This window comes from Scardinius erythrophthalmus (genome assembly GCF_964197995.2).
Source record: "Scardinius erythrophthalmus genome assembly, chromosome: 1".
In the NCBI taxonomy this organism is placed as follows: domain Eukaryota; kingdom Metazoa; phylum Chordata; class Actinopteri; order Cypriniformes; family Leuciscidae; genus Scardinius; species Scardinius erythrophthalmus.
The window spans coordinates 57,433,590-57,443,875 of NC_138221.1; the positions used below are offsets into that span (position 1 = coordinate 57,433,590).

General features: G+C 37.3%; 2 protein-coding genes across 2 annotated transcripts in view; one reads left to right on the forward strand and one right to left on the reverse strand.

Annotated features, from left to right (window-relative positions):
• Positions 1-717, forward strand: part of arhgap44a (Rho GTPase activating protein 44a) — a gene marked incomplete at both ends in the record, with an annotated part of 60,644 nt that extends 59,927 nt beyond the window's left edge. Inside the window, one exon of the mRNA XM_081364900.1 lies at positions 560-717. Within this exon, the coding sequence (XP_081221026.1) occupies positions 560-717 (158 nt within the window). The remainder of the gene's footprint in view (positions 1-559) is intronic.
• Positions 718-8,455: 7,738 nt separating this feature from the next.
• On the reverse strand, positions 8,456-9,061 carry LOC308691724 (RING finger protein 222; the record flags this gene model as incomplete). Its single annotated transcript, XM_081367251.1, has 1 exon — positions 8,456-9,061. The coding sequence occupies one exon, from the start codon at positions 9,059-9,061 to the stop codon at positions 8,456-8,458; it is 606 nt and encodes a 201-aa protein (XP_081223377.1).
• Between the last annotated feature and the right edge of the window lie 1,225 nt (positions 9,062-10,286).

Genomic DNA, 10,286 nt, shown 5'->3' on the forward strand with positions numbered 1-10,286 from the left:
AAGAAAAAGCGTCTCTAGACCTTGCACTTTTTTACATTCCACTGACCCTCGTCTCGCGTTTTTAACAGCAAAAATGCGTTCTGTGTGATCCCGCCCTTACTTTTTAAAGTAACATTCCCCAGCACTGATTGTGGTGAACTGCTAATTCAGTTATTTTTACTTTCTGAAAAACTGCAAAAAGCATTATGTATTACTTTATATTTTTATGAGCATAGCAGAGATTGAAGCAGGAGGAGCACGCACTACAGGCTTCATATACGAAACAAAACCTATTTCACCTTCCTTCCCAATGGCTCGATGTAACAGAAAGAATCCCTGTGTAGAATGCCAGGAAACAGTCTGATGTGCCCCTCTCCTGCTGCAACACACATTCAACACTCTTCGCTGACTTCGCCTCTAACAGTGGCCTTGGAACTGAAATTACTTTTTGCTTTCTCTCTCCTTGTGTTTTTCAACATCCTCATCATCGACATTTCCATCGTTTATCTCTGTTTTACTGTAAACATGTCTTGTCACTTCACTTTTGTGGCCATTGCTCTCATTTCCCATGATTCTGTAGCAGATTACTTCAGTTTGGATATTCCCTCCATCAATGTCAATCTGGATAGCCTGTTGGACGAGTTCAGGGTGGGCCCATGTCGGAGCTCCTTTGCTGCGGTCAGCTCTCCGGAGGGGGAGTCCGTGTCTGAGGAGGAGGGCCAAAGCACCACGCTATGACCCCTGAGCCCATCAAGCAACTTCGCCCAGAACTTGCCATCTTCTGCTGAGGCCCAACTGGAACCCCATCTTGGCCAAACCCTGAGTCACGGATACTAGACTAGAGAAGACGCCAACCACACAACAGGTGCCATAAAAAGCAACAGAATGGATTTTGTTCAGATTGCCACTGGAGGAACCTGGAGTTTTGTGTTACGTTACCTGTTTCTCTCTGAACGATTCTGTCTGTTTCGTTTTGTTGTTGTGTTGTTGGTTTTGTTTGATTGGGATGGATTTTTTATTATTATTTCTGCCTTATCAGAGCTGCAATTACAATACAATGCACACAGGGGGCAGTCTGCAGACTTTAAAGGAACCTCATAAACTTTATCTTGCTGAAAGCTTGGAACTGAGACCCACCCTCACAGTATGAGAGTGGGACATCGTTGTTTTCCCTACAGGGTCGATGCCATGCTCTTTATGGGTCACTTGGCATATAGCATGTTTAAGTAATTTTGCAATGCTGAGTTCTTTCTTTCTTTCTTTCTTTCTTTCTTTCTTTCTTTCTTTCTTTCTTTCTTTCTTTCTTTCTTTCTTTCTTTCTTTCTTTCTTTCTTTCTTTCTTTCTTTCTCTCCAAATCTAAACTATAAACTACTTTAGCAATCCAATCCAATTGGCCTTTCGCTAAGCCTCGCCTTAAAATGCTACTGCTACTCTTTGGCCTTAGCAACGAAATTTCCACCTATTATATTAGCAGACAAGTGCTCATATCTAGGCTGCGTTCCAAACTGGATAAATCCGCCTCAGAAGGGCAGTTCGAAGTGAGAACAATTATGGCCGCCATATTGAAGGGTGGCTCAAAACTGGCCACTTCAAAAGGGCGCTTCGAAATGAAGGATTCGAAGAGTACAACTAATGGGCCATTTGCTCCCATGGTTCTTTGCACAGGCAAGCAGCACACACAATTGTGTGATTACGGCACATCTTTAATTGGCTCGGCAAAGATGTGGGGTTTTTTGGTCACTATACCCTTCATTCCTTCGAAGCTCTCACTTTGGAGGGTACACCCTTCAAAGGGATTAGGGCGTAGGTATAAGTCCTTCACAATGGAATGCAGGGCAAATGTAGATCTATGGAAGTCCTATGTGTTAAGATAGTTTTAAATGGAATTTTACAAAAAAAATGTATCAAAGAATACAATAAACTCTTGTTGCTGGGGCTCTTCAAATAGTGAAAAAAGATGCCCACACGGTATAAGAAAAAAGTTGCTGCCTTAAATTTTTAAGTACAATCAACTTGGATGTTTAAGTCATTTCTTAAATTACATTAATTTAAATTACAACTTAAATTACATTAATTATATGATCAATAATTTATGACATGTTTTTAGATTGCTTTAACTCAAAATAAGTTAAGCAATTTTGAACTTATTCATTATTAATTTTTTTGAGTCAGTTTAATGTAATTTAAGTTGAAATGACTTAAACATCCAAGTTGATTGTACTTAAAATTTAAGGTAGCAACTTTCTTTTCAGTGTGGGGGATTCGGTAAAGGTTGTCAGAGTGAGTAATAGAAACTGAGGTAAGGAGCTTAGCGGAGGGTCAATTCAATTAATATTTTGTGTGTTTATCTGCGCCACAACATTATCCAGAATTGCACATAATACAGTAATAGCAACACAGTGACAACTGCTGCATTAGAGTGTATTTTCTTAAAGACTCAATAAATAAAAAAGTGTCTGAAAGCAAGGTAGGAAACCCAGGGTTCCCACAGTCATGAAAAATATCAGGGAATGTTAATTGTGTCATGGGAAAAGAATAACATTTTTAAAATTCCTGTTAAAAAATGGTTTTTGTTTTGTTTTTTGTTTTATAGTCTGATTTTTTTTTTTTTTTTTTTCTGTATATGCTCATTATATTTATTCCCTGTTTGTGAAGTCAATTTCAAAATCCTTATCATGGAATCTAGAACAACTGTTCTTGGAAATTCTTTGGTCAGAAGGTGTGGGAACCCTGGAAATATCGATTCCTCACCCTTTTCCCACAAAACAGAAACAGTACTTGTGCTAAAATGGGTCACTGCGAACACGTGTTTCTTCATTATCAGGACATTAGGCAGCCACTACTGAGATCAACCACTGGTTCGGTTCTAATCCACTGCCTTGCATTTTCTGTTGTGTTTCCGCATCCCAATGCCCTCCAAAGTGCTTAAAATGCAGTGCCACACTATCCTTTATGTATATACCAATACTGTATATAAAGATGTGTAGATAAGCGTCAACGAGAGGACAAATGTAAAGGCAAATATGAGTTATATATTCATAAATGTGACATGCCATATTTATCTTGTATAGAGATAATGTTCTAAGTATTATTTTGTCCCTGAACACTTTTTGTCAGGTTCACATAGCAAGTGAGTTTTTTGCACTTTTGTAAGCCATGAACTAGATGTAGAAATATGAATGCAGACTTGGCAGAAGTTTAGGTAGACTTGCTCCCGAGAGAGATTTTATCCCTAAACCGACTTTATCAATAACAGCCTTAATCAACAGCATAAATCAACAACTTATTGTTAGAAAATATGTTAAGTCTTCGACAGATTATACTAATTGTATATCTGTTCATTCTTAGTATTGCACAGCAACTGGCTGATTATATAAATAAAAACACACTGGCCCTAAAATGTTTTGGACACTTAAAATGTCTACAAACAAATGTTAGATCTTTTCTCAGAACTAACTACCTAGCCATTTTTTCCCCCCAATTACTTTTAATCAACTAGTGGTGTTGTTCATCACATGAACTACAGTATCAACATGATCCACTAATGTTTGACAACCACAATGTGTCCACATACTTTTTAGGGCCACTATATAGCGTATCTCCCCATAAAATCAATGGAAAGATACTGATTTATAACTTGGCAGGGATCCTTTTTGTGAAATGTCATCTCAAAGATATCAGGCCCTTAAATCCTTCAGAGTCTCATTGCTTTTCCCAGACACATAGTCGGATGCCACACTGAGATGGCACGAGTCTGGCCATTAGTTTCATCAGTAAACAAGGCTATACGAGACTACCAGATGCTGCAATTTCTCTTGTCTGAACTTTTACAACAAAAAAAAACACAAAAAAAATGCAGGACTTTATTAAGGTCAAAGAAACATTTGCTCACTTCTGTCCCGTGGAAGGAATGGGCACAACGCAATCTCTGTTGATATACGAAGGACTCTACTTTCAACGGTGGATAGCCATGGCTTCTGTTTTTCTCTTTGAATAAGCATTGGTGTTCGTCAGGGACAAAAGGACTTTTTTTTTTGTTTTTTTTGCTGAAATCTGTGATATGCCTCAGTGTGTGTTCTTGATGAAATATAGTCTAATGATTATTGGTGACTGAGTAATAGTTGTAGTGATTACACAATGATGCCCTCACATTCAGTATTTATAACCTGAAGCTAACGGCGAGTTTCGTGCGTACGTGAGGTTCTGTCTGTGCCGTTTCCCGCGGTGTTCTGTGAGGAGGCCGTTGTGTCTGTTTGAGTGTGCTGACTGAATGTGATTTAGCCTATACTTGGAAGTGCACTAGCGTAAAGGCCCCTTATTGCAGCTGCAATAGAAGCATGGTTTATTTTCTTTATGAACATGAAAACTTTTGCTCATCTCTCTCTGTTAGCAATCATAATGAATGCTAATGTTGTTGTTAATGAATACGTGGGGGGTGGGGTGGGGGGGTTTATACAGTATGTACATGCATTCTCATTCCCATTCCAACACTGCATCGGTTACTTCACGCTTTTCTAAGGTGAAAAGGCACAGCTATACGTTATCTAAGGGGCCGTTTACACAACATCGTTTTTTTGGCTAAAAACTAAAAAATGCGTTTTGGCTGTTCATTTACACGCCAATTCAAAAAATGGGTTTCAAAAGAGAAGTTTTTGAAAGCAATACTGCTATCGTCTCTGTGTAACTACAAAAACGAGTATTTGTGAAAACGGTAACGTCATTCGCATGCCTGTTACGCATTCAGTCTATAGGCGCATCGTATTTCTTTACAAAGTGGCATCGCCATCTACTGGCCTGGCATGAATAATACAGCGGTTTTAGTCGCAGATCCGTTTGAATGGGGATCGTTTTGGCAACGTTGTTGTCTGTACGCATAAAAAAAAAGAAAACGCAAACGAAAAACTTTTCTGTTTTTAGTACGTCTTTGTCATGTAAACGGACCCTCAATCTGATCTGTAAATTAAAGTAGTCTGTCATCAGATTGTTTTTTTTTTTTTTTTTTTTTTTACTCAAAACAGAATGGATGTAATAGCCATGGAACTTTTTAAAGAATCACAGCTGATGAACTGTACACAAATAATTTTAACTGATGATTTGACACAGAATCTGCACAGGTGAATGTCATAAAACTGTCAAGGTCATAGTTCAACCCAAAATTAGAAGAAAACAAACAAGAAATTGTATTCCTGTAAAGAACATGAAGCTTAATGTAGCTTAAATTATTACATTAAATAATTTTCATGATAATTAAGCACAATTTCACAACCAAATGTCATTACCGCAATGAAAAAAAAAACATATCTATAATATGAAAAATGCTATATTATTTCAATTGTATTTATATCGTAGTATGATTTGTACTTCACTGATGTAGATTTAAATAAAACAAAAATATTTGTATTGCAGTAATTTCTAATGCACTTATCATGGCAATGATGTAACACAAAAATCTTAATAGTGTCTTTTGATTTTGTAGTGAAATGGCCTTACCTGGACATGTTGTTGTGAAATTCACCCAGATGCTTTGCATTTTATGTACTGATTGTGGGTGGAAATCAGTGCAGAAAGACGTTTAAATTATAAGATGTGTTAAATTCTTAGTGAGGACTGTAAGCATTATCATACGAGTCAAAATATGTTAAATCAACATGCAAAGGGTCAAACAGACTCTCATTACTTGCTTGAATCAAGGAAATGTATGATTCGAATAACTTTTCAAAAGACCATTTTAAAATGAACAGAGATACAATAATGTATACAGATCCATGCATTTATTAATTTATCTGTGACATTTTCAGCATACAATTAAATGTTCAAAAAGAACAGAATGGACAAAGAACCAACAAATTTTATATCATCTGTATTGAACATTTTTTGGTTGATATATTGCCCATTCACATCATCCGGTTAAAGCCAGCAAGTTGGAGTGACAGAACAGAGAATGCATTTAATTATTCCCTTTAGATAATCGTGTGTGTGTGTTCATTAAAATGATACCAGATAATAAAGAGAGTCAGTGGTGAAGCAGGGATGTGTGAACTTTAAAGGTTGAACAGTGCACATTTTCCAACAATGTACAGCCCTCTCCAGCTCTGCTTACCGAACTAATGTACAAACCTGCCTGTAAATCACCCTCCTCAGCTTAGCATATCAGTGGAAGAACACAGTCTGTACTGTGAAGCCTGCCGCAGTCCTTATCAGAATGTCAGAAATACATAGATATATATTAAACTCTACATTTGTAATAATACTTCTGGTGTAAGTGCTTTTGTGTGTTTTAAGAATTGATGTTAACTGCTGTAATAACAATGTCCTGACATTATATAAGGCATGCATGCCTTTATAGGATTGTAAGGGAAATAATTGAAAAGCTTGATGTCTGAAACTGGCGTATCTTTGACAAATCAGGTGTTTATCTCAATATGAACTCAAACATTTCTATAATGTTTGACTATATAGTGCAACAATCGGGTTCCGGAAGTACATTAATTTTCTCCATAGAGAAAATAATTTTTAATGATAACTTATAAACCTTTAAAGACAGCCTTACTGTGAGCGACAAGGTTGTTAATCGACACGATTTGCTTCTGCTGCAGCCGTCAGCATGCATTATTTCATCTTAATAATGTTTAGATGAATATTTCATCTAATATTTTAAGAATGTTTCTTCATAAAATAATTGTTTAACAGTGGAATTTGTGGTGAAAAACTACATTACCCATGATGCTGTACTGAAAATTACACCAATCAGAGAGTCGAAACAACATCTCGTTAGCTCCGCCCACTCTCATGAAGCACTGCGAATGACGTAAATCGAGTAGATCTCCCTATGCTCTCAAAATACTGAAAAATTTGAATATTTATGCATATTTTGCAATAAACTTATTTGTTTCTAGATATAATCAACAACTTTAAATGAATACTTTTATAATTCTCCATCGGTTTTAATTAGATTATGTCATTCGCAGTGCTTCATGGGATATAGTTCTTTCCCTCACTTATCGTTAAGTACAGTAAAGTGGTCAAAAGTGATGTCTGGCCTTGAAATAAATTGACATCTTCACCCTTTATTCAAATTTTTGTTAAAGATTTTTTGCGTAGTTGTGCTTGGAGTCGATTGTTTTGTTTGTGATAACTCAATGAAACATGCAAAATTGCGCGGATATAATTTTTGGCCATGCTGTCATACAAAGAAATTATGAACAGATGCAAAAGAGAACCGTCAGATATTAATAACTGACTATGTTTCAATGTATGCTTTTTCCTATGAGCTTCTTTGTTTTTCTATGCATTTGTTTTTGCAAAGTCAAATAAAACCTGTAGCTGTAGTTTACCCCCTTTTGTTTTGCCAAATAATTTTGTCAGATAAATACCTTAAGTTTAGTGTTTTGTTCTCCCCTCATATTTAAAAATATAAAATATTTTCCTCACATTTTAATCGAACTTGTAGGGTCATTAAAAACAAACATCGCTTTTGGCCACTACTGTACAAAGTCTTGTATACCTTTGTCTTTTTGTTTGACTTTCAAATACTTTTTTTTGCTTCAAATAAACTTTTGTAATGTTGTGATTAAACTCTGATTGGTTTGATTTAGTGCTTAAAACACTTTCCCAATGAGATGAATGAAAAAAAAAAAACTGAAAAAGTTTTTTAGGAGAAACATTAAACAAATTGATGCTTAAAACTGAGAAATCCATTACGTCACCTGAACCATGAAAGAAAATTCTGAACAATAAAATCAGTCCTCTGGGAGAAGACACACCTACAGTACGAACATGTACACATGAAGATTTTTAAGGGCTCAAGTGTGCATTGCTGCACAGGTACGTGACACAAACACCCTCCAATCAAAAAGTGACTGATAACTTGTGCAGAATGTGAGGTATTAGTCATGTCATGGCTGGATCTAAGCGCTAACCCGCGCTACAAGAATTTCTGGACAAGCCAGGGTGTGTATCATTCCTTCCAGGCATTGCAAGCAGTCGAGAAAAGCTCAAAATAAAGCCTCATCATCACACCCTTCCCTCTTCTCCATTCTCAACCCTGCTGTGTCCACGGTAGCTGCAACTGAATCCCACAGTCTTTCTTTCTCCAAGATCAAATGACAAGCTCATCTTTGCTTCTCAAGGTCTAAACGTCTCCCGTCCCCTCAGTAGCTCAGGGGAAGCGTTTCAAGAACTTTCTTATCACCTTTGTAGATTTAGATCCAGAACAAAATACTTGTTTGTCCATTAAGTAACACTATATACAATGACTTTGTTTTTGTAATGAAACCTTCTCCAGCATGCCTCCCTCCAAGACATGTCAGAACAAGCCTCGGAAATGATCTCACAATAACCGTCTGTTCTTCATAAAACATTCATTGTGACTGAGTGAAACCAGTCAGTGCAGCTCTTTTTCAGAAAGCGTGGCTTAATAATAATATACTATTCTTAAAGCGTTTGATCGTACATGAGGCAGCAGTTCTGGAGTCTTTATGCCAGCAGAACCCATGGAAGTGTGGCAGCCACCAGTGCCAATAAGGTGAAAGTGATCATTAAGATCAGAAGGCAACAGGAGATGGTGCAAAGTCTCTGTCCATTACTGCCGTAGTCCCTCTGTAAGCCTGAAGCTGTCCCAACGTCAATAACATCCCCTTCTGTCATGGGTCGACCCAACTCACTTATGATGAACACCTCTGAAGCGTCTTTAGGACAGACGAGTCGTCGTCTACATAGTCTACATGAAATCCTCCCTAGACACCTGCCGATACAGCCGAGACCTCCGCTGTGAGACCTGGGAACAGAATTCCTTGGGAACACAGGAGCGGGGACGGGTGGCACTTCCAGTGTCCTTCCGATCCTTATGCCCTCAGCCGGGGAAAATGTTAATCTGTGGTGCTTTGTGATGAATGTCAGGTGTCTGCAAACAGGACAGATGATAGCATCCCGCCTAATGGAGCCGTTCTGGATGGTGTTCACCAGGGTTCGCACTAAGCAGTCATGGCAGAAGTGATGCCCGCAGCTGAGCGTCCTGGCGTTGTCCGTGAGACTCTCGTAACACACCGGACACTCGCTGTCTTCCTGAGCCTCCTCATCCATGATGACTCTCCGCTTTCGATAACTCTAGCTGGATTGCCTCGGCTGGCTTTGAGATGCTGGACGAGGTGAACAGCGTCAGCCTTCGGAAACACACACACACACACACACTGACACAGGTAACCGATACTCCCATAAGATAACATGCTGACACTCGTGACGACAGACATCGCCATTCGAAGAATGTTGAAAAACTAGATCTGTTGTTAAAGAAACTGGAAATAGTTCCAGATAGTCCATAGTTATGCTGTTTCAGCCGAGTACTTGTGCCTTTTAGACATAGGCTACTTTTGTTATTTTATGTAGTATTTTCAACAACAACAATAATGATGATGATAATATTATATGAAAACATTTATAGAGAGAAATTAATAGTTTAAAAACACATGAAATAATTCCCTTATTTTATGTAATATTTTCAATTGCCTAATAACAATATTTATTATTATTATTATTATTTATCACTGTAACAATTATTGTTGGTTTAACTTAAAAAAATTAGGTACATTTTGAGTTCATTGAATTTTGAGTTAATACAATGGAGATTTAGACTCAAAATACTATGTTATCTGAAGCACATTAATTATAAATTGATTTGACAAAAGATAAAAAGTGCTTATGACAAATCATGAAAATATTTTTTTACAGTGTATGAAGCATTTAAGTCTATAGAAATGAAGAAAAATGATAAATAAATGCATAGCCGAAAACACAAGGCCTGTTTGCAACTAAATTGAATGGAAACTAAGATAATTTCATTAAAAAAACACTGCTCCTATTTAACATGGAGGAAGATCCCCCCCCCCCCCCCCCTTAAGAACAATGTGCATTTACTTTTAAAGGGGTGGTTGAATATGATTTCACTTTTTTAACTTTAGTTAGTGTGTAATGTTGCTGTTTGAGCATAAACAACATCTGCAAAGTTGCAATGCTCAAAGGTCAAAGCAAAGGGAGATATTTGCTTTTAAAGAAATTGCCTTTTAAGGACTAAACAGCTTGTAAGGACTACACGACATTCCTCCCGTGTTAGTGACATCACCAACCCTAGAATTTACATAAACTCCGCCCCCTGAACACGATTTATAGATTATCAAGACAGAATATGCTAATCAATGACTAGAAAATAACTACAAATAAGCTACGTAAATTCACCAACTAACCATTCAGAAATGTTGTCTACATGTTGTCACTTCTTCTTGAGTCTCTCCATATTTCTGACTTCGGTTTG